Source organism: Nyctereutes procyonoides, unplaced genomic scaffold, assembly GCF_905146905.1.
Source record: "Nyctereutes procyonoides isolate TBG_1078 unplaced genomic scaffold, NYPRO_anot_genome, whole genome shotgun sequence".
In the NCBI taxonomy this organism is placed as follows: domain Eukaryota; kingdom Metazoa; phylum Chordata; class Mammalia; order Carnivora; family Canidae; genus Nyctereutes; species Nyctereutes procyonoides.
Window position 1 is genome coordinate 30,942,025 of NW_026575146.1, and position 24,869 is coordinate 30,966,893.

General features: G+C 42.9%; 1 protein-coding gene across 4 annotated transcripts in view; it reads left to right on the forward strand.

The window, feature by feature from the left end:
• The window catches only part of NCOA7 (nuclear receptor coactivator 7), a 158,001-nt gene that overhangs the window by 26,018 nt on the left and 107,114 nt on the right, over positions 1-24,869 (forward strand). For all 4 annotated transcript variants that reach the window (XM_055310424.1, XM_055310425.1, XM_055310426.1 and 1 more), the window contains exon 2: positions 8,188-8,300. In XM_055310424.1, coding sequence (XP_055166399.1) covers positions 8,251-8,300 — 50 coding nt within the window. In that variant the 5' untranslated portion in view covers positions 8,188-8,250. The remainder of the gene's footprint in view (positions 1-8,187; positions 8,301-24,869) is intronic.

A 24,869-nucleotide genomic window follows, 5' to 3' on the forward strand; every position in this document is an offset into this window, starting at 1 on the left:
ACAGCACTAGTTTTAATCTCATGTTCCCTGCATCCCCCCTCGTTACCTACTCCCTCCTACCCCCTCAACCTCTGCTTTTCCATTTTCTGGTACTTCTCGTTTGGAATGAGATCATTTCTGACCCCATTTCTCTTATAGCTAAACTTGCCCTATAGAAGAAGGTGCAAAGATCTGAGTATTTCATGACATCTTTCAGTGAACTTGTGTCTGAGAATTTACCTGTTGTAATAGCCGTTATAACCTCCTTTTCTCTTGGGTATTATACTGATTTCATAAATTTATGTGTGTTGGTAGGTTATATCAGCTATGAACTTCATTTCAGTATTTTAAGGGGCATTTTATGGAATATATATTCTTGTAGATGAGGGGTGTTGATCCCAAGAAGGTTGAGAAGTGCTGGTCTACAGCAGTCTCACGAAGTGGTGGTTGGGCTTGTGCTCAGTCTCTTCTGGAGACTAGGAAACCACCCTATCTGCAGACGGCGCTTTGCATCTCCCTGTCAGACAGTTGTTCCTTATGTGGAGCCAAAACCTGTCTCCCTGCATATCTAACAGCTGGTCCTAGGTATTCTCCTCAAAGGTCTATAAATTCAAGCCTAAATCCATGACCAGGTCTGATCTTTCAGGTATTTGAAAATAGCTGTCAGTTCATTCCAACTCTCTTGAGGCTCATGCTGGCCTGCTCCTTTGACTACTATCTTAAAAATTAGTTTTATGTCACTTAACCATCCTGGTTGCTCCACTTACCTTTTATTTCTCCTATAGTGTAAGAGCTAGAGTTAGATGCAGTCATCTTGATCTATCCTCATCCTCGAGAAGGGTGACACAGACCATCATAATCTTTTTTTTTTTTTTTTCTGGGCTGATTATTAACTGGATTTTTTGTTTGTTTGTTTGTTTTGTTTTCTTTTTGGAAGGAAGGGCCTTGGAATGTCATGATGGGGGATGTGGAGCTTAGGCTCCCTGAAACCTGCAGCTTTGGAAAGCTGCAGGTGTCCTATTCATTTGTGCTGATGCTAAGCTCTGCCCCTCTCATTCCTCAGCTCCTCACCCAGATGCCAAACCGTAGGGTCCTGGGGGGTTTGTTCCAAACCTTCCTACAGCTATGCTGAGGTCTGTCGGGATCCAATTGCTATCATAGGGAGGTTATTAATCCCTCTTCCGAAAGTCTAATGAGGAGGTCCCTATTTTCATTCAAGTCAGTAGTAAATTTGCCGCCTCTGAGGACAGGAGCTGAGAACAAATACTGCATTAGGCTGTTAGCACCCTCCCTCTGGCTGAAGATGGGCGTCAGCTCCCGGCTCTGGGGTCAGGTCAGTTGGTCGTCCCCTCATCCCTCGGGCACAGTGGCTCAACGTCTTTCCTTCCCCACGGACCTAGAAGCATCCAGCCCCAACCAGCCCACATGTCTTTATCTTATCCGTAAGCAGATAGAGAGAATTGGTCCAGATGCCCCACCCCCCCTTCATGGCCCGGCTCTTCCTTGACTCTCCTTCCCTTCCCAGCACTTGGTGGCTCCCCTCGGTGGTCTGCCCATGCGGGTACCTGCCGCGTGGCCTTCGAGCTGATGGGCCGCGAGCGCTGCCGCAGCTCCCACCCGCACCGAGAGCACTCGAGGAGGCCTCAGAAAAGGGCCTGTGGCCTCTGATCGGTCCGCGAGATGGCCCCGGTCCCTAGGGCCTCCATCCCACGTTTCAGTGCCCCTTCTTCCACGTCCCGGCCAACCTGCCTGCTGTGACCTCTCTAGAGTTTTGCGGGGGATCTGTGTGATGGTCTGCAGTGTGTGGTTTACACAATCCCTTTTCTAACTTTTTTTTTTTAAAGATTGATTTATTTATTCATGGGAGATAGAGAGAGGCTGAGACACAGGCAGAGGGAGAAGCAGGCTCCATGCAGGGAGCCCCATGTGGGATTCGATCCCGGGTCTCCAGGATCACGCCCTGGGCCGAAGTCAGCGCTAAGCCGCTGAGCCCCCAGGGATCCCGAAGTACACTCTTTTCTAACTTTTGACGGAAATGAAAATGTATTTGCCCATTGGCAGGCTGCTGGTACTTTCCACATCTTTGTTAATTCCTGACCCCGCCAGTGACTTTTTAGGAATCTCATTTGCACACTCTCTTCTTAGGTGGAATTTATAAAACGATCTAGCGAGCCCAGAGATGGGTCTTCATTTAAAGTATCTAGGGGCGGGCCCCTGGGGGGCTCAGCAGTGGAGCGCCTGCCTTGGGCTCAGGGCGTGACCCCGGGGTCCTGGGATCGAGTTCCACATCGGGCTCCCCGCAGGGAGCTTGCTTCTCCCTCTGCCTGTGTCTCTGCCTTTCTCTGTGTGTGTCTCATGAATAAATAAATCTTTAAAAAAATAAAAGTATTTAGGAGCTTTGATGCAATCTCTCTACCTCTCCCTTTTTTTCTTTATAAGTAAATTCTACTACACCCAGCGTGGGGCTCGAACCCAGGACCCCAAGATGGAGAGTTGTGTGCTGTGCTGCCTGAGCCAGTCAGGTGCCCATTTCCATACTTGTCTTGCATGAAACTCGCATTTGTGTGATTCTTTTCAGCTCTGATTCCAGGTTCCTCGGTGAGGAGTAGTGGAATACGAGCTGATGAGTTCTCCATTCCTTTTGCCATCTGCCGCCTTTGTCCCATTTTCCTAAGTAGCAGAGACCATTGGCCTCCCCAGGATCATCACCTTGACTCAGGCATAGCTTTTTAGCTCTTGGTTCTGTAATGAGTTCTCTTTTATGTCGTTTTGGTTTAGTGACACACACTTATCTACGTGGGGGCATTATCTCCCGGTTGCTCCCGGACACGTCTGCAGCGCCCTTTCATCTCTGTTGCTATGTCTTTCTTGCCAGGTTTCTTGCCAAAGAGAGTATTCAAATTCAGACCTTGGTTACCGCTGAAATTCGAATATCCTTCCTTTGTTTAGATGACAGTGTGGCTTTGAGAAACACTGACCACCTCTTCTATTTCTGTACAAGTGTAGGTATTTTCGAGGAGGAAATGTCTGCATAGAAAGGTACAGTTTGGTGTGTCCCCTAAGTGGCCAAACGTAGTGTGACCAAGCCTTGAAGCATGTTTTTGTCATAATTTCATTTGTATAATAGGAAACATGTTGTTGGGAAAACAGCTGATGGACATCATAGGCACACCAGTGTTTTTCTAGTCTGGACTGGTGGTAGATGTGAATCTGGAAAGCCGTCCTGGGCCCTGTGGGCCCTGCTGGCTGGCTGTACCTCGGGAGCCGCCCGTAGCTCGGTGCTTGAATTCTTTCCAAGGGGCCGTTGGTCTCAAGCAGGGAGCACTTTGCAGGTAATAACAGTAAATATTTTGTCTTCAGCACAGCGCTTGCAAGGTAAGGATTTTATAGGTGCCTTTTTTTATTTGCATAATGAACTGAATTTAGGTTTAAATTGACTATCCCGATTTAAGATCACAAAAAAAGAAATATTTAGAAGATTCATCTTATGTTTCCCTCATGAAATTCTTTTTGGTCTGTAATATGTTGTAAATGGAGGAGGCTCTTGCAGTTCAGTGTTTGGATGAGTCTAGAGTTTATTGATGTGAAGAAAAGTCAACATTAAATGCAAGAAGGGCTTTTAAGAAGCCCATTATAACCACTTAAAATGGAAAATGTAGTTCCCATTAGAGATTGATTTAAGGAGCTGTGGTTCTTCAGTGAAGCATGAAGGCTGCTGTGTGGTGCTCTGTGCAAATCATTTTTATAGCATCCTTTTCTGCTCTCTTCCTGGTTGACCTGTTGGCGTGTCTAGATCTGAAAGGACTGCGTATGTCTTAAGGAATATAAAAATTCCCAGAAATTTAAAAGAAATCAAAGATTAGTATATTTTTTATGAAATAGAATATTTAAAAAAAAAAAAAGCTTTGTAAGTTCTAAACAGACACAGCGGCACCAGATGTCAGTTCTTGGATCATTTAATCTTTTTCTCTTGCGCTTATTTTTGTCAATATTTTTCTACCAGAACCAAATATTAGTTTCTGGCTCAGCTTGCAATATAAAAATTTTCCAATTAGATTGTTATGACTTCATTTTTATTCATGAGGAGAAATCTAATAAACAGGGATCATCACATATGGTGGCATGCAGGAGAGGAACTTTAAAATAAACCACCTGGTTCAGAGCAGGGATTCTCATCTTTCTGGAGTCTGAGAGAGAGACTGGTTTGCATCTATACCTCTCATCCCTGGGTTGGTTGGTTATTTCTTTTTTCTTTTCTTTTCTTTTCTTTTTTTCTTTTCTTTCTTTTCTTCTTTCTTTCCCTCCAAGTAATTCTTAATTGGGGGGAGGGGGAATGGGAATTCTGGGATTTCTATCGGTCTGCCATATAATTGACCTTACCCCAAGCCTGGATTAATTCTTCGCTTAGCTTTTATGTGGATTTACTGCCTAGTTCTGTGTTAGGTATTTAGGGAAGTAAAAGGAAATTGTAAAGCATGGTGGTTTTTGACTTGAAGGAGGTTTTGGGTGGTTTGTGGCAGAGGAGGCTAAGTGGAGCAGCGTTGTCACCCAGCGAATGACGAAGGGCCTCACGGTAGGTATTAAGCTGAAATAAGTTCCTAAGGAAGAGAGAGAAGAGCACCAAGTGGCCAGGGAAGGCTTCAGGGCACAACCGGGCCTCGTGCTAGACCCAAGCTTCAAGTGTGGGGAAAGGGTAAGGATTTAGGATGCAGAGTCGGGGGAGAGGAGGTGGTGAAGGGACCCCCGTGGGTTTGGCCCACACTGTGAGACTGAGCTCAGGACGGTCGGACAGCACTGTCTTTTCTTTTCCCTCCTCCTTTCATCACCCCACTTCTTGAATGACCGTTCCTTCCTTGAGGCCAGGCTTCCACCCTGCCGCTGTGCTGGCGCAGTCCTGCTGGAGGGCTCTGTGCCCCCCAACCCCCAGCGCCCCCCCCCCCCCCCGCCAGCTGCGTTCCTTCTAACCTGTGGAATCTGTGCGGAGGCTCAGACACGGTTGGTTCTAGACTGCTTTTCTCACTCATTTCCAGATATTTCTGGCTCCAAAGGTTATTAAAAGACATTGAATTGTACGCCAAACCGGATTTATTTATTTTTTTAAAACATTTTATTTATTTGAGAGAGAGAGAGAAAGAGAGGGAGGCAGAGACACAGACAGAGGGAGAAGCAGGCTCCATGCAGGGAGCCCAATGCGGCACTTGATCCCAGGACCCCAGGGTCAGGCCCTGGGCTGAGGGCGGCGCTAAACCGGTGAGCCACCCGGGCTGCCCCCCAAACCGGATTTAAATCCGTGCTCCACCACAGCGGGTGCTGTTGAACTAGGGCAATCAGTATCTCTCAGCCTCCGTTTAGTGGAAATAAGGAGACTGACTGCCGGTATGGTTGGGAGGATGGAAAGAGCTAACGTGTGGATCACGGGTCGAAGCCAATAACTTCTGGTAGGCAGGGTTCTGATTGGATCTCTTTTCTTATCTGGTAGCTACTCTCTCCTTGCCTGAACGTGACTTGGTTTTCCTTTTTTTTTTTTTTTCTATCCACACGTGTGTGCCCAGTTGATCCCTCTTTCTGGAATCTTCTCTCTCTTTACCTACTGAAATCCCCTCTGCCCTGAAAGACTTACTTTCTATCACCTCCATCAAAATTGAACTTTGTGTCTTCCGTCGTCTTACTCTCTTTCTTTGGACAACACCAAGCTGCCACCTTCATTTTAGTGATTTGTGCACATCTTATTTTCCCTTCTGGTTGATCAAGTCCTTGAGCACAGGGTGCATGTCGGGGGCATGGAGGCCAAGCGGTCAGAGTTCAGGGTGTGCCTCGATGCTTCCACCGAGGACTCTGTTTTCTTTTCTTTTCTTTTCTTTTCTTTTCTTTTCTTTTCTTTTCTTTTCTTTTCTTTTCTTTTCTTTTCTTTTCTTTTCTTTTCCTTTCCTTTCCTTTCCTTTCCTTTCCTTTCCTTTCCTTTCCTTTCCTTTCCTTTCTTTTCTTTTTCTTTTTTCTTTCCTTTTTTTTTCTTTCTTTTCTTTTTTCTTTTCTTCTTTTCTCTTCTTTTCTCTTCTTTTCTCTTCTTTTCTTTTCTTTTCTTTTCTTTTCTTTTCTTTTCTTTTCTTTCTTTTCTTTTTTCTTTTCTTTTCTTTTCTCTTAACCACAACCATATGCTGCTAATTGCTAAATTGTTTCCCCAGCCCTCACCGCCCTCACGTGCTTTACACATAGTCAAGCATCTGGTGAAGGTCTCGGGTGACTGTCTCCCGGACACCCCAAAGGCCATGCGCCCAGAAACTGCTCTGCCGTCTGTTTCTGCGCCCCCGGCCCGCCCCCGCCTGCCCCCTCCACGTCACCGACTGCCCAGCCCCCGAAGCAGAAGCTTGGAGGACACTCCTCACCTGGCCTCTCTGCTGTTGTCCACGCTGAATGAGCCACCAGATCTTGACTACTCACCTCCTAACTATTTCTCGAGCTCCTCGCCCTCCTCCTGTGTTGGCTGCTGCTGCCCATGCCTGGGCCCTCCTCCCTGAACTGGTTCTACTGTAACTTCTGCTGACGGTCGCCTTCCCGCTGCTTGTCCGCAGGCCTCCAGTCCACGCTGCCAGTGTGGCTGCATCACAGTCCCGCACGCAGGGCGCCTGGGTGACCTCCCCTGGCGTAGCTCAGGGAGGAGAAGATGGCGTGACCTCCCGCTGACCGCGGAGGCGATGTCTGCGGCGAGGCCAGCACTGCTGCTCGGGATGTCTGACCGGGGAGCAGTGGGCAGCACGTGAGGCATGGCTGGAATTAAACTCAGGCTCTTCGGAGTGACATACAAGGCCTGCATGACCCTAATCCTGCCCATGTCTTCGTCCTCACCCTCACCATGGCCCTGCTTCGTTGGCATTCAGGCCTGGAGCGGCAGAGAAGCATTGTGTCCTCTTGTGTTGCTCACGCTAGCCCTGCTTCCGTGTACCCTTTAAGTAGGGAACCCACACTCACCCTTCAAATCATGGGGAGCCCGTGGGGTGGGCCCTGCATGAAGCTGGGTGGTTCTTCCTCTGGGCTCTCGAGGCGTCTGTGCCTCCTCCATAGCAGTCAGTATCCCACTGACCTGAAATCCTAAGCATCTCCCTTTTAAGACAGTAAGCTCTATTAGGGTAAATATCTTACCCTATGGCTTCTTTGTCTTTGGTACCTTCCTTGGAATATGTATTGTGAATTAGATTGTCTGTTGAAGAGGCGCTGGCTGCCTTAGTCAGTGAAGCATGTGGCTCTTGACCTTGGGGTTGTGGATTCAAGCCCCACATTGGGTGTAGAGATTACTTAAAAATTAAATCCTTTAAAAAATTGTTCGTGGAATTGAATTCAGAAATAATTTTGATTGATGAACATTCTTTGCCTTTGCTTCGATACCCCTCAGGGTGAGAGGATGCAGTTTAGGGCTAGCTAATGCCTTGCAGAAAATATAGGTTAGTGAATCAGGCAGGAAGTAGACATTGGAAATTTTTGAGCAGGGGAGTGGCATGATGAAAGTGGTATTTAAGGAAGATTGATCTGGAGACAGCCTTTTATTACAGGTTTAAGCTGCTCCTGGGAAGCATAGGTAAGGGTAGCAGGGTGGAGAGAGGGAGACGCAGAGGCAAGCGTATAAAGCCATTTTGAGGACTAGCTTCCTGAGGCTTTGTACTTTCATTTCCACATTTGCTCAAGTGGGATGTAGTCACTGGCATGTTTCCGAAAATAAAGTAGAACACTGATGTTATTTTTAAAGAAAGAACATTCTTGTAAAACACCTAAGTGATCCATTTTTCATAATTATGTATGAGACATGTTCACCATTAATTACCTGTAAAAAATGATAAGTTCATAAATTGAAAAAAAAATTAGCTTCTGCATAGGCAGCCTAAAAATCTTTAAAAATCAGTGATTTCCATTTTAGTACATTTTGTAATAGTTAATTGCGAGGAAAATACTTCAGTTAATTTTTTCCAGCCACCTTTTGTTTTGGCTTAACAATGCCATCATAATTGTAGGTATTTTTATTTCCCCCATATACCTTTGCATTTTATTTTATTTTTTATTTTTTTTTACCTTTGCATTTTATGTATCACTCATGGGACTGCGTTTACTGGCTAAAGTTTATCTTCCCTTTGTGGTGGGCCGTGTAGCTCCACTCTGCTTTATTCTTCATATTGGCTGTTATAAACTTCTTAATTTACAATCACTTTTTTTTTATTGTAGGGTTATGACTCATTGATTAAAAAGAAGGACTTTTCCAAATCCTTTGCATTTTGATCGTGTATTATGGATACCAAGGAAGAGAAGAAAGAACGGAAACAAAGTTATTTCGCTCGGTAAGCATTGCTTTACAAAATTATTATCGGTACTTGAAGAAAATGTTGGGGGGGGGCTTTGTCCTCAAGTAGTTGGCGTTCTGTGTTTTGTGAGTGTTCATAAACAAAGCGGTTAGCCAGTAGAAACTAAATATACTTTGTTTTCATCCTTTTTCTTGCTTGCAGCAGAGGAAAAACATTTGGTTCTTGTCTTTCCAGCTTTGACAGTTCTCACAGGCCCGAGCTGCTCAGGGGATCTAGTGCTGTCATTATGCACTGAACAGCATGTTGCTTGAGAGCTCACATTTAGCAACGTACATTGAATTTTGGATCCTAAATGCTTATTTCCTGCTGCTCTGGTAGCTTACTTGGTGTAGCTATGACTAAAAAATCTAGGACATATTTAAAGCCTATTACCTGTTGGGAGTCGGCTACTAAGAAGTATTTTTGTAGATGGAATGGATGAAAGTCTCCCGTTGGAGTTCATGTCATCATTAAAGCTGAACTCATCCAACATACATACAATTGTTGGTTTGTGAGTAGATGTAATCTAGTAGACGACTCGTTACTCTTTACAGATTTAACCATATATTGGGCAGCTACTCAGCATAATACAGTGTGTGATATGCTAAAACACTTACCATTTTGGTAGAATGTTTTCAAACTCAAAGTGAGAACACATAGGCCTAAAATGATCATTATGGTCTCCTAAATTGAAATATTTCTTAAGAACTGAATTCAGCCTCACCACATCCCCAGTCTGTGCTTGTTAAAGATGCGTTTCTTGTTTTCCAAATGTGAGCCTTGGAAGCTGAAAACCAAAGTGTTTTGTTCGTGTTTTTTTTTTTTTATCCAGAAACCAAACTAGATTTTAGATTGTTAATAAGAAAAAAGAATGAAATGAGCTTTTAAGGAACTACTATTTGTCAAGTTCTTTACTTATTTTATTTATTTTCATGATATACCTGCGTTTCCCACTATGTTACCAGTGAGATAAGAGTCAGTGCTTTGCCCATTTCATGCAGCCTCAGAGCCAGTATTGGAATATTGGCATGAACTAGTTAAGTAATAGTAAACTGTGAATAAGAGATTTTGGAAAGCAACAGTTAAATGATTGTCTGGCGACATTTTCCACTGGTTAAGACTACAGAGTAGCAAGACTGGAAGAAGAAATTAGGCATCGAATGGATGGAATATTAGAAAGAGGGCACTTAGAATAAATAAGAACTATATAGTGACCTTTTAAAAAGGTTTTATTTTGAGATAATTGTAGATTCACAGGTAGTTGTAGGATATATTTCAGAGCACTCTCCTCCACCCTTCATCCAGTTTTGTACAATGGCAGCACCTTATGTAACTCTCCTATGATGTTGACATTGATGCAGTCCACCAACCTTGTTCGTATTTCACCAGGCTTACGGTCACTCATCTCTGTGTTCGTGTGTATCTAGCTCTGTGGAATCCTGTCATGTGTATAGATTTGTACGTCTTGATGTCGACCAAGATACAGATCAAACCCATCTCACGTGCTACTCTTTTGTAGCCACTTCCTTCCCTCTCCTTCCCTCCCCTGACAACCACTCATCTGTTCTCAGTCTCTATACTGTGTCACTTCAAAAGTATTATATAAATGGAATCCTATAATATGTGAACTTTTGAGATTAGATTTTTTTCTCATTTAGTGTTTTAGCCCATTCAGACTGCTCTAGCAAAACACTGGGGACTAGGTGGCTTGTAAACCACAGAAATGTGTTTCTCAGGTCTGGAGCTTGCAAGACCAAGACCAAGGTGCCAGCTTCTATTCTGGTTAGAAGCCGCTTCCTGGTTCTTATAAGGCCATCTTCTCTCACTAACCTCACATGGCAGAAGGGGCGAGGAGCTTTCTCATACCTCCTTTTTTTTTTTTTTTTTTTAAAGATTGTATTTAGGGCAGCCCCAGTGGCTCAGCAGTTTAGCGCCGCCTTTGGCCTAGGGTGTGATCTTGGGGTCCCGGGATCGAGTCCCATGTCAGGCTCGCTGCACGGAGCCTGCTTCTCCCTCTGCCCATGTCTCTGCCTCTCTGTGTCTCTCATGAAAAAATAAATAAAATCTTAAAAAAAAAAAATAAAGACTGTATTTATCTGACAGGGAGCACAAGCAGGGGAGTGGCAGGCAGAGGGAGAGGGAAAAGCAGGCTCCTCTCTGAGCAGGGAGCCCAACACGGGGCCCCATCCTAGGACCCTGGGACCATGACCCAAGCTGAAGGCAGACACTTAACCGACTGAGCCACCCAGGCGCCCCTCTCATAGCTGTTTTATAAGGGCACTGATCCCATTCATGACGACTCCGCCCTTATGACTTTAATCACTCCCCAAAGGCTCCACCATGGGTTTGAACATACGAAATTTAGGGGTACACAAACATTCAGACCATAGCACTTGAGATCTGTGCAAGATGTCACGTGTCTCAATACTTTGTTCTGATTTAGTACTGAGTAGTATTCCATGGTTTGCCTATTTCACAATTTTCTTTCTTTTTTAAAAAATATTTTTTATTTATTTGATCATGGGAGACACACACAGAGAGAGGCACAGACACATCAAGACACCGGGTGCATTTGTGTACAGGTTGTTGTATAAATATGAGTCTTTAATTTTCTGAGATTAAATGCCCAAGAGTGGGAATTGCTGGTCGGATGTTACATGCACATAGAATTTCGTAAGGAACTGGGGTACCCCTTCCAGAGTGGCCGTGCCACTTCACGCGCCTTCCCGCCAGCCCTGCACGAGTGCCCCACCAGCATGGGGTCACTTGACCTCTTGTCACTCCCTGATATTTTCGTCGTCCTGATCATTGTGGAGTGACACGTCACGGTGTAGTTTGCATGGCCAGAGAAGCTGAGCCCCCTCGGGGGCTCGTTAGCCATCGTCCATCTGCAGGGCCTGCTCAGGTCTTCGGCCCGTTTTCTTAGGCCGCGTCTTGAGGGTTCTCCATGCGCTCAAGATACCGGTCCTCTGACGGAGGGTTTGCAACTGTTTTCTGCCTGTCGGCAGACTCGTTTTCATCGTCTTAGCAGCATCTGTTGCGGAGCATAAGTTTCTACTTTTTTTTTTTTTTTAAGTTTCTACTTTTGATGCGATTCAATTTATTACTGTTTCCTTTTATGGATTGTGTTTTTGGTGTTAGGTCTAATGTTTTACCCAGTGTAGGTCCTAAAGATTGGCTTTTGTCTTTTTCTCTACAGGTTGTATAATACTATGTTTTATACTTGTCGGTCATACAGTTTGAATTAATTTTTATATGAGATGTGAGTTTTGGTCAACATGGGGTTTTTTTCTTGCTCACAGATGCCCTGTATAGCGATTTTGAAAGCTATGTACCTGCCTCCTCAGCTTGAATCCACCCTGAGTTCAGCAGTAAGGGTACCTGGTGGTTCACAGGCTGCTCAGAGTTCACCACCTCTGATTCCTAAGATGTAGACTAAGGGGAGCCCCTTCAGTCGAGGATGCAAGGTGAAACTGTTCTGGACGAATGGTACCATTTGTTTCAGCTCAGAAATGTAAACTTTGGGATGCCTGGGTGGCTCAGGGGTTGAGCATCTGCCTTCGGCTCAGGTAGTGACTCCAGGGTCCCAGGATCGAGTCCCACATCGGGCTCCCTGCATGGAGCCTGCTTCTCCCTCTGGCTGTGTCTCTGCTTCTCTCTCTGTGTCTCTCATGAATAAATAAATAAAATCTTTTTTAAAAACACAAAATGTAATTGTTACACTGGCCTTGACCTCTTGTGGCAAATATTCTAACAATGAAAAGGAAAGCATAGCCAAAAATTAAGTATGACCTTAGGAGCATAAGGATAACAGGCCAAGAACAAAATCAGTGATGCTATTCTAACAGCATGCTAACGTGATTAGTTACTAGGAAGTGAGATAGAGAGAGAGAGAGAACAAATCTTAGCTATGACAATGCATTGGCGGCCTAAAAGGCAAACCAGAAAACCCTCCATCATCAGAAAAGAGGTAACCAAAGTCAATGCTCTTTTCAAATGCTTTCTGGCTAAACTGTGGAGTCACCATAACATGGAGTTACCAACAGGACCTAGCTGAAAGTCAGTTTCTGACAACACAGGGCTGATTTCTCCAGAGCCGTGTGCATCAAGGCAGTCCCAGCAAGTTTTCCACAGCAGAGTGTAAAGTCAGGCCAAGGGGAAGGCTGAACTGACGCCATCACACCACCTTACGTAAATCTCTGCTAGAGTGCAGAGGAGATCAAAAGGAAGATTTGTCCTTGTTTCTACCTGTTACCAAAATATGTATCTGAAACCCTAAAAATTGCTTTTAAACTCTGCTCCCCCTCTCTTCAGCCCTTTATCCTTCCATGAAATTAAATAGCCTCCGTTTTCTCGTAAACGCTGTGGTTTCGTAAACGCTGTATGTTTCTATGTGTTCAGTAAAAACTCCTTTATCTACCTCCTTTGTTGGTGTCCTTCTCCCTCTCTCTGAATTTAATGCCAAAGTTGAAAGACCCTGTTTCACCAGTTTTGGATTGAAATCAGTGTCTTGAGTATCCCTTCCCATACTTCCTTTCTTATAATTTATCTTGAAATATGCCGGCGTGACTCTAAATGCAAGGGTGAATTAGTGTTACTTCTAGATAGATTTATTCTGGATAAGTGCTAAGGAGTTTTCAGGATCTCCTGGCCCTGGCCCACCTGGTTTTCAGGATCTTGGGTGTTGTTTCATACCAGTCATCTATTCCAGATTGAATGATTCTCAACATCTTTTCCCCATGCTTTTGCAAAGAATATGTGAATTTGTCTATACAAAGTTAGTATATTATATATGAGGATTAATCCTTTGGTACTTGACAGGTCTTGAACAAAATGGAAACCTGAATTATTAAAGCCAGTCATATTCCTTGTGTTATCCTCTGGGGTGATCATTATCCATTACGACCCTTGCTCCCCCTTCCTTCCCCGTATAGTTAGAATGCAGGTTTCTCTTCAGTAGTGCCACACAGAGTTCTTCTCCCACACTTTGACATCATTTGGCTTTTGCAGAATTTAGAAGCCATCTAGTGATCTTAGGGTAGGTCACTCTGGGCTCTTCGTGTGTTCGAACATTAAAAAAAAAAAACAAAAAACCATAGCTTTCAGGATCGGGGGTTAAAGAAGGATATTAAAAATACATTTTCAGTTACTCTAAAGTAGTATTTTGTAGATTTACTTTTCCCCTCTGATAAGGTCTGACAGTGTCTGTAAATAGACACTGAGGGGTAGAGACTCATCAGTAGACTCTGTTTTGTTCACATAAGTCCCTCTTCCCAGGACTTGCTGGCATCTTCCCACTCCTTCCTGGTTATCAGAGCTACTGCTGCTGCCACTTGCTCTCCTCTTACCCACCCGCTTCAGAGCCAGTAGCGTGCAGCCTGGAGGGGGTGATGCTCTTCTTCCTGCCTCACCCTCCCACCCCAGACTCTGCAGGTTAGCTCGGTCCCCACTTCTCTGAAAACCCCCACTTCCCCTCTTAGCTCCGATCCCCACTCCTCTGACAACCCCCATTTCCATCCCCAGCCTCTACCCTGGCAATTCTTTGTCCTTGAACCTCTGACCCATCAGCAGAACACCTTGTGTTTGGAAACCTATAACCTTGGCCAAGTGTTCTCAATTTCACCCCACATTTCTTGCTGTTGTTAAGTACAGCAAATAATAACCTACTAGCAAAATGGCTTTGAAGAAGGGAGCTTCCCAGCCTGAACCAAGGTGATGAGGTCCAAATGGGACACAGCGACGCAGACCAGAGTTGAAGCAGGTCTGCTTCCTTATCCACACTGATCGGGGTTTGGCTGCTTCTTCAGCCCACTCCAGGCGGCTCTGGAGTCTGGTATTTGAACACACTGGATAGTCTTTTTAGGAAATATTCCTAGTCGATTGTGTGGCTCTCTCGTTCAAACAAAACCAAACCAAGATGCTATGAAAATTGAGGTAATATATGCAGAATGCTTGGCACTGTGAGTGCTCAGTCACCTCTGACTTTAGCTCTTTCTCTTACCTATACCTTAATCTTCACCTAAAAGTCTTCATCTTGATATCCCACTCCCATCCCATGAGCTACTCTTGTGGTTCAAATCAGGGAGGCAGGGTAAGCACAGCAGTCCAGAGTACAAGCATAGTTCCCAAAGGTACATTGTTATGAGCTCAGCTAAGTTCTGGAACTGCCTAAAGTGGAATTACATCATCCCATGGGCTTTGAGAATTCTGAGGCACCCTTTTATTTCAGGTTGGAGCCCAAGCCCACAAGACGAAATTCTCAGTGACCCACCAGCCCCGTGGCAGGCCCCTTTATGTATATTAACTGAGGATTAGAGGCTCACCCCTGGGGTTTGATATCTTCTCACGTGTTGAGTGAGCATGACAGAGACATCGACCCCTCTGCCCTTTGAGTGGCCTGGTGGGACCACGTAGGCTGGTCCCCTATAGCTGTGAGTGGTATGTGCAGTGTGAGGATTATCCTCTTCTGTGCAGACTTTCCTGGGAAAAAGGATGGGAGCACTGGCCTAAATGACCTTCAGACCAAGCATCTGACCTATAAACATTTTCATACCCAAATACATTTTGTTATGGAAATTGTGACTCAGAGGAGTTGGTTAAACTTTAGTGAGATTGGGCAGCAGGCAGGTGAGGCAGGATTTGAGCCCAGGTCCATCCTGCTGCCACAGCTTATGCTCTGCCCATGGCAGTGGGGCCACTTGGCGGCAGAAGGGAGCCTGTAGAACACGGGTTAATTCACATCATTGTGATTGATGTGAGAAGTGCATCCTGCGTTCTAAGTGACCTTTTAAAAAACAAACTTGTTTATAGCTTGAGGACATCTCATACTACGTCTCATCAAGTTTAATGTCAGAGTATCGACCAACTTAGGCAGTAGGAAACCTGCAGTCTGGTTACCCACCCGTGCAAGTCAGGGCTTCACAGGGTTGCAGAGATCCATGTTACTCGCTGGGATTGCTTCTTATCGAAGAAGAGTAGTTGCCTATAAATAGAAATGGATGCAGAAATGCAGAAAACCCCAGAATGCCCTTTTGGACGAGTATAGAGTCTAAGATCTAGTGGCAGGTGTCAGCTGGGTGGGTCTGGCCGGTTGGTCCACAGCATTGCTGAGGATACAGGGAGGACTCCGCCTCTCTAGCCCCACAGAGGCTGCCTTTGAACCCTAAGAGAGAGTTGCTGCTTTGTGGTAGGCCTGTGCTAAGAATGAATATGCCACATGGGTGGGGTGGTGTGAGGTGAACTCTCGCCCTTCCTTTAATTAACAGTCTGTAGATTGTTTTTTCCTGAGGGCCAAGGACCATTAGAGAAGAACCTTAGCATGTCCAAGATTTGAGGAAAAACTGTAATATTACCAGTGGTTGGATTCAAATATTCAGTCATAATGTAGGTTTTAATTGAGCTGATACATGAAAAGCAACTAGAACTGTTTTAAGTGCTGGGTAAATGTTCACTCCATAGTCTCTTAATATTTGGTTAATATTTTATGCTCTCAGGTTCACTATGTCTAGGGATTCTAATAAAAGGTAATGATAATAGCATTTATTGGCACTTTACAAAGTGCCTTCGTGTACATTCTCTCCCTTTATCTTCACAATGATCATGCGAGGAGATCTAAATACAGATGACGCATCTGTAGTTCGGAGGTTAAATAACTTGCCTCCCGTCACTTAGCCTTTAAATGGACGAGCTAAGCCCCGAACCCCAGTCTCCTTTGTCTGTATCTCTTATTGCTTTTCTTCATTCCACATTATCTCCGCTTAAATTGCATTAAGCACTAATTTTTACTCTGAGAAGGGGATTAGAACATGTTATTGGCCTCATTATGTGGTAAGTAGGAAAAATTGTACATGGGTTTGGAAAGGACGCGGTGTGAGTTGGTTTTACTGGAGAGCGTATTTGATTTCAAATTCTAAGAACCGTCCTGGAAGACTGTCATTGCCATGAGTGCCTGCAGTGCTCCATAGCACTGCCCAGGGACACTTCTGTGTGTGATCTTCATAGCTCTGGTTCATGTGTTTGCAGTCACTCCCCCCCCCACCCCACCCCCAGATGGGCCGTCTGGAGCCGTGGGACTCTGCATAGGTCACTGCTCCTTCCATGTGCCTTGTTAAACAAAATAGTGGTTGGCATGTAGCAAGTGTTAAATATTTTTTGACCAACTGGAAGACAGTATTCAAAGCAGCTTCTTTAATGTAGGATCTAAATGGTTTCTGAGCCTTAATTTTTCTTTTTTATTTAATTAATTTATTTGTTTGAGAGAGAGCAAGAGTGTGTGAGAGAGCATGAGCAGAAGGGAGAAAGAGAAGCAGGCTCCCCACTGAGCAGGGACCCCGAACTGGGGCTCGATCCCAGGACCCCAGCATCATGACCTGAGCCAAAGGCAGACACTTAACCCGCTGAGCCACCAGGTGCCCCAGGTCTTAATTTTTATCACCACAAATTTTTTAGTATTCAGCAATTTTATTGTTCTTAAAAAAGACAGAATATTTTAAAACCCATTTCCTATAGGAAAGCTGCTTGTGCCTTATTTGGAAATATTACCAATTGCCAATTAAACTCCTAAATAAGCTGTAATGTTCTTTAAGGCTTATGCTTTGTATTTTTTTGATTGAGTTCAGATCAAGCAGAGTTTAAGAAAACACTTACATATTGCCTGTCATTCATTAATGGGGAAAATATCCATGGTCAAATTGGAGCTGCTCATGTTTTTAGGAAATCATTGACTTTTCTCTACAGATTTTTAAAAAGTCTTATAAACATTTAGACATTAACAGAGAGGCTCATGCTTTTTGCTTTGTTTTTAAGAAACAGGCAAAATGACTTGATTTAATTCCGTGTAGTGTATGGCTTTTCAGTCTATAGGTTACAGCCCACTGGGGCGTCGTGAAATCAATTTAGTGGATAAGAACCAGCACTTTTTCTAATGGAATGGAACAGAATAGATTAGTCTGGACTAAAGCTAGACTGAATGGAAAATACCAGAATGTGTTGTAGGTAGTCAGAATAAACAGTATTTCATGAAAATTTTGTTTTAAATGTATACAAGCATGTATGTCTTGAATCACAGTTTAAAATTATTTTTTCCTGGGGGCCATGATCAAAAGAATTCATTGTTCTAGAGGAGTCTTTGGTGGTTGGTATACTGGGAGTGAGGCTGTTTTTCCTCATGGAACAAAAAATTTCTTTGAAAATTGTTGATCTAGTACATGTTAACCAACTGTTCAAAGACAGCTGTACGTGAAGTACCTGTTATATAAATATATTTTCCCCCAGTGCAGTGTAATGGCTCCCTATAAAACCAAACTCGAGGATCACTGACAATCGTGGGTCTTTCTTCTTGAAATCTCAGGCTGTTCTGGATTGTCCTAGATCTTGGAGTGAGACCTGATGGAGTTGTAACCTAATGAAACTACCAAAGTGGGGAACCATTTTGATGGTGAAGCTTGGGGAACTTTTTTTGTTTGTGGGCCCCCCATAGGTTTCTCCTCTGGAGAACTACTTATTAGCTGCAGGGACCTGTGTATAGTTTTCTCCAAAATGGGAACAATAACAGTACCTACCTTAAGATATTGTTGGAAGATTGAGTGAATTAAAATATGTATGTAAAGTCTTTAAAGTAAGTACCAATGAAAGATAAGCACTAATGGATTTTAATATAAAAGCATGCTGCCTAAATGAGGAATACTGGAACAATTGGGAAAAAGGAAGAATAAATACAGAGGCATACATTTGGTGCAAATTTTCAGGGACTTGATGTATCCCTTGAAACTTGTCCGTGAACATGCTGTCGTCCCAGCCTTCAGGGAAAGACCCGAGACTCTAGACGCAGGTAAGATCCGAAGCCCTCAAAAAGTAAATGATTTAAGCTGTCTTCCTCCTTTTTTAATGTTGTTGCTGACAGTTGAGGAAGACTTCAACTGAACTGACTTCTGAACTTGTCTGAAACTTGGCATTGTCACAGCCAGAGACACTTTGGCACATGCCCTCGAAGACTTTCATTATTGCTGGTGCAGCGACTCTGCAGTGTGAGAAATTGAGTCCTGAACCAGGATAATGCTTTGTGCTCACAGCTCAGGAGCTTCCTCGCTCAGGCCTGGACTCCAGTTTGCTGGTGATTTCAGTAGAAAATATTTTCTTTTCCCCCGAAACTTGTATCTGAAAATTCCATCAGTCGTCACCCCTTCTGCCCTCATAAGTCAAACACTAATTGCCTGTCTTCCCACACATTTTCCCGGATTAGTCTTCTGAGACAAAGTTCAGGTATGTCACTTCTGCATCCCGGAGTCTTTTCTCAAATTTGAGGTTCTGCACAATAGGAATATCATTCCTACCTTTCTGTCTTTACAGCCTATTTGGATTTTTCTGTCCCCGTCTGATACTTATTTGTATGATGAGCTTTGCTGTCGCTGTCCTCTCTGTGTCTACAGCGATGGCAAACCCATTGGTAACTGTGATTCCATCTCCTTGACACCTTTCCTATTTCATTTCAATCTTAACTTCCCACCCCTAACCACATACACACCTACACAAACACTAGACGTGCCCTCCTCTGCTCTCCTACTCAGAAGGCATTGCTACGACCTCCTCATGCCTTCCCTTCCTTTGGGGTCCTTTGGATGTACCCATAACATTCTCACTTTCTCTGCTTTATTTTTTGTTAGGTATTGTTGGTTCTTTCTCATTTTTCTATTCCTCACAAGGGCTGACTTTATGCCCTGCATCTAACGGTCATTCAGGGTGAATGATAACATCTGTTGAACATTTGCTGTGTAACAGAGACACATTTGTGTCCTCATGTAATCTCCTAATTACGCCATGAAGTAGGTCCTGCTATCATCCCAATTAAGATAAAGATGCTGAACTTTATTATAGATGTTGTGGATTTGCCCAAGGTCACATGACTACAGAGTGGCAGATCCAGGACTCAACCTGGGTGTCCCAGACCTCATAGCCGTGTCTCTACTCAGTATGCCATATTCTTTATTCAACTATGTTGAATTGAATTTTATAGAAATTGATTGGTTATCCAGGCAGGGATCATTGAGACTCAATGATCTAAATGATAAAATGTATCAAAGTACTAAACTGGTATTTTCTGATTGTCAATACCAAATTGTTCTTGGGAAATTTGGAGCAAAGTAGGAATCTCTGGCGCTTCAAGGAAACTTTGAAAGTCTCCACATACCAGCAAAAGTGTCACCAATCTCCTGACCTTTGTCTGTATTTTTAGGGATGTGGCAAGAAGTGCCCTATTATTTGCTCTCTAGATTCACAGTTGGAGGCCCAAACATCTGATATTCTCCTTGCTTGGGCGCTTTTATTTTGTAAAGATGCTTGGTGCTTGAGCCATGGGTCATGTGTTTATGAGTTTTTACTTCCTTTTTCCTTCATTTACCATTTCAAATACAGTTTGCATAAGCAAAATGGTTAACATCCCTTTTTTTTTTCTCTATTCATTTTGTGGAGTATTATGCCAACGAATGTGCATCAGCCCTGCCTACTTTTTCCAGCTTTTTGCTTCTCACACATAAGTGAAATTGGAAGTGAAAAGGATAATGGGCCAAGTTTAAGGAGACCAAGTAAGACACGTATTAGTGTACAGTGTGATTCAGCACCAAATAAAGCAGGTGCTGAATTCATAGAGCATGAATCCAGGTGTCCTGGGGATGAGAAGGGAAGAGGAGTTAGTTGGACCAGGGAAACCATGGGTCTCCTGCCAAAGCAAGACAGGAGTTAGCTTCTGCTGAGGCATAAAGTGGTGGAGAGCAAAAAGGAGGCCTTTTCTCAATAGTTCTATACTACAACTGTGTACCTGATTTCACTTGAAGAAGAGTCAAAGATAACTGGAAGGTGGGGCTACCCTGCACTAGAGTGAGAAATGTCACTTGATGATTGTAAGATGAAATTGTTTAGGTGTGACCATAGCATATGAAATAGATATAGAAGAACCATAGAATAAGAATATGGATTACATTCAAATTTTAAAGTGGTATTTATTAGTGTATTTATGGAATACTTGGCAGACTAGATGATCAGAATATGATCATGTGAACTTAGGAAGCAGTTAAATTAGAGGCCAGTTATTTATGCTTTAAATATTTTATTCTATTTTTTTTAATTTTATTTATTTATCTGACAGCACAAGCAGGGGGAGAGGCAGACAGGGAGAGGCCCTGCTGAGCAAGGAGTCCCTAGGACTCCATCCCAGGACCCTGAGATCATGACCGAGCCAAAGGCAGACACTTAACTAACTGGACCACCTGGGTGCCCCTAAATATTATTTTCTATACTAAACCCCTCCCAAAACCAAATTATATTTCTGAATCACTCTCCAACATTTAAAACATAGTTTACACATACATTTTTAAGATCACATCTGTTGTACAAAGCAGAATAGATGCAAAGTTAATTGATTCTGATTTTGAATTAGGTGGCATGATTTAAATCAAATTACTGTCAAGGATGGTTTGAGCCAGGTCGTTAATCATTTTATTCATTTGTCCTGTGTCTGTGAGACTATGTTATTGTTGATTATGACAACCACGGTGCATGTTCTTCACAATTTAGAGCTAGAAGAGGTTTTGGTTTAGAAATTATATAATACATAATTTAAAGCAGATGAATTTTGATATTTCAGATTAATTTTGTTAGCACAGCAGAAAGCTGAATGGTAATTTGGTTATTTCATTTTCAGAAGGTAATTGAAGCAGATGCTGGTGATGTCACAGGGGACTGAGTCATATCCATTTCAATGGCTCCATTTTTTTGTTAAAGTCTAAGTGGGGGTGTTTCCTTTTGCTAAATCAACTACTTTTACTAGATAATGAGAGAAATTTAATTTTTTTAACCATAGCCCTGAGCATATATAATTAGGATTTCAGGTTATTTTTCTTTTACAAGAGTAAATGGATTTTTCAGTGTAAAAGCATGTAACAGTTTATCTTTTATAAGAATATATGGATTTTTTAAAACATGAAAAGCAGTTAAAAATAAATATCTAATCTTTAAGTGCAATATGCATTTTCATTAACAGGTCAATGAAAACTTAAAATTGTAAAATTAATTGAGTTATAAACCTAATATAAATAATCTTGACTTTCTTCCTGTTAATTTCTATTGCACAAGAAAACCTTTTTCTAAGTTTGAATAAATGACTGTATTGGTTTTTATATTATCTGATTCAAGTAGATACTTAAAGACATCTCTCAGGTCTTTGACTTACTCAAATGTAAGATTTTAATAGAGTCATATAATGTTTATCCTTGGATTTGAAATAGATTCTTGTGTTAGGAGGAGAAGCTTGTGCATTGCTTCTATCTTAGAAAGACCTTATGTGTCTGCTGTATCTGTTAAGCCCAGAGGGTAGAATGGTGACCACCACAAACGTGGGTCTTGCTCTTACAGAGACTGTTTTTCACAAGGACATTCAATAAGGAAATACAAATGCACGTGTCATCAGAAATGGCAGGGTTTGCTATGAGGGGAAATAACAGGATGTTATGAAAGAATTGTAAGGGCAGTATCTGCTTTAGATAGGAGTGATACTCAAGGAAGACCTCTGGAGAATAATATTTAAGCTGATCGGGGTATGGGCAGGATGTGCCATATGATCTGCGTGTTTAGCAGAGGGACTGGGGAGAAAGGAAAGGAGGGGTCTGGTCTAAGTAGAGGAAACACTTAGATTCAAAGACCTTAAGTGGGGCAAAGGCATAGCAGATTCCTGGGTCTGCAGGAAGGCCAGTGGGGCTGGACCAGAGTGCTTTAGGGAGGAGGGCAGCACAGAAGGGTGGAGAAGTGGGCTGGGGAAGGTCACGTGGGCATTTGTTGGCCATGTTTGGGATTTTGGATTAAGCAACTAGAGGAATGGAGGTGCCATTAAATGGGGAGACTAGAAAAATAACAGTTTTGAGCGGGAACCTCAAGAATTTAAGTTTGGACGTGTTAATTTTGAGATGCCTGGGCGACATCCCAGTAGAACCACTAAATGTACAGTTGGGTGTATGTGCCTGGAGTGAAAACAGTGTGGTCTGGGCTGAGAGAGAAGTTGAGGACTTGTTGGCTCCAGCCATCAGGGGAATGGATGAGATCATATAGGGAGAGAATGTAACACGAAAAGAGAACAGAACTTAGGAATGGGGAACAGAATTGAGTAACTCCAGCATTTAGTGGTCTGGCAGGGTGAAATCCAGAAGCGATGGAATCACCGTCGCCGAGAGAAAAGAGCAGGCATTTTAAGAAAGAACGACCAGAGGATTTGGAAGCAGTGAGAGGTAAATTAAGATGAGGACTGAACAGCAGCCAGTAGGTTTGGCCACTTGGAGACCACTGTTGATTGAATAAAAGCCATTTCAGTGCCGTCGTGGGAGGAGCCAGTGTAATACAGATGGGAAGTAAGGGAACGGACACAGCTTCTAGGTAATTCTTCTGGGAACTTGGCTGGGAAAGGAAGCCAAAAATTAGGGCCATGGCAGGAGGGAGATGGTGAAGGTCAAGGAAGAGTAAGCTTATAAAGATGGAGAAGGAAGAGAAATAAAGAATGGTTGTTGGTTAACAGAGGACAGGGTCCCTTGGAGAGGCCAGCTTGATGACTAACCCTTATATAAAGTTATGGGAACATTCACAAAGCAATAAAGCAGGAGATGAGCCACTTCAGATTGCCTATACCCTGTCCAGCCAGGGCCTATAATACACTGCCAAGTTTTACTTGTATATATTTGTGGTTCTCCCCTCTTTTTTGCAGATTGCTGTGTACCAGGAGGCTTACAAAATCAATCTTATTAATCCCTAGAATAAATCCACAAGGTAGATGGTGGTAGTTTCCTCATTTTGATGGGCGAGAGAGCAGGCTTGGCCTGGTTCAGTAACTTCCCAAGTTATATAGCTAGTGCGCACTGCATCAGGGTTTCTTCCTGCTGTGTTCAGCTATTGGGCCCTGATTAGCTACTGCTTCCCTACTGCCTTCCAAAGGTAGTGTAAAAATAGGCAGAATAAATCTATTCTGTCTTAGAAATGTTTAATCGTAATCTGTTCACTTAGAACTTTATAGAAATTTTGTCATAAAAATTTTTTTAAGCAGCTAGTAATGTGTCCTCTTTGTATTATATGACCAGAGGTAGCTGGAGAATTCCTAAATGTTTGACTTTTCCCTTACTGATAGGAATTTTAAAAATAAACCCTTAAGTGTCCAGGTTAAAATATTGGTGTTTGAACATGACTTTTCTCTTATAGGTGAGCCTTAGTCATTCATGTGTATTTTAAATGAAGGATGCACGTTTTGATGCTGCGGCCAGCAACATCTAGATGTGTAGGAACTTGGTGTATGTTCCTGTGTTTGATGAGAACTGCTCCTGCTCCGTAGGAGCCTGCTGTGGTATCCTCTTGTGTGTACAGAAAGCAAGCCATTAGCAATCTTCCTGCATTTTCTTTTCTTTTTTTCCTTTTTTTTTTTTTAAGATTTTATTTATTTATTCATGAGAGAGAGAGGCAGAGACCCAGGCAGAGAGAGAAGCAGGCTCCATGCAGGGAGCCCGATGTGGGACTCGATCCCGGGACTCCAGGATGCCACCCAGGGATCCCCTCTTCCTGCATTTTCAAGTAGACATTGTGTGCACTGGGATGATTATGTCTGCACAGCTCTGATAACAGCTGTTAAATTTCTTTTCCTGCAATCAGAATTCTAACGACTGTCTCCAAGACTTTTTTTTTTTTTTTTTTTTAGTGCATGGTCTCACAGTAACTTCATTTTATAGGCACAGCATATGAGGAACTCCAGCCCCTCTCGCGCAGTAGGTATAGGATGTAGAGGCACCAGGTAATAAAGTATTTTGTTAATGCTCTGGGAGCCTGGAAGGAGTGATTGAGAAATTAGAAGGAAAAGATAGCGTTTTCTTTAGTAAGCATCAAATTCGTGTTAGCTTGACGTCTCATTTTTCTTTTTCCACTCAGTCTTCTTGATACAGGCACCATGTCTAAGTTCAGAAGCATGAAATCCTTTAGGGGAGGGGCTGAGGTCATTGGGGCCACCATGCCACAGACACAGTCTCTGCTGCATCTGACAAATAGGCCTTTTTCAACCTGCATTTGAACTTTCCAATTTGAACATTGGAGTGTTTCAGACCACTCCCCCTCTGCCCCCCCCAAAGCTACTTATTTCTTACTTGAAAAGCTCATGTCAGTAGAAACTTGTTTTTAAATTTTTAGTTAAAATTTATTTTTTCAGCTTATCCTACTTAGTCACTGAAAATCCACATCAAATCCCACTTTCATATATTATCATTGTATGTGTTTGAAGGTAACATCATGTTTTTTTCTGAACCTTCTCTTTTCCATGATAAATACCCTAAGTTTCTAAATCTCTCCATCTAAGACAGTTTTCAGATTCTTCACCACCTCAGTATGATCTGAATACTGCGTTTATAAGAATATTATGTGTTATCCTTTTATTTTCATTAATACAGCATTATATTTTATTAGTTTGTTGATAACAATTATACAGAGGGGAAGATAATGTGTTTCCTTATGAATTGGAGTTTTATTTGTTTTCTATCCTTTATTCTAATTTCTCAG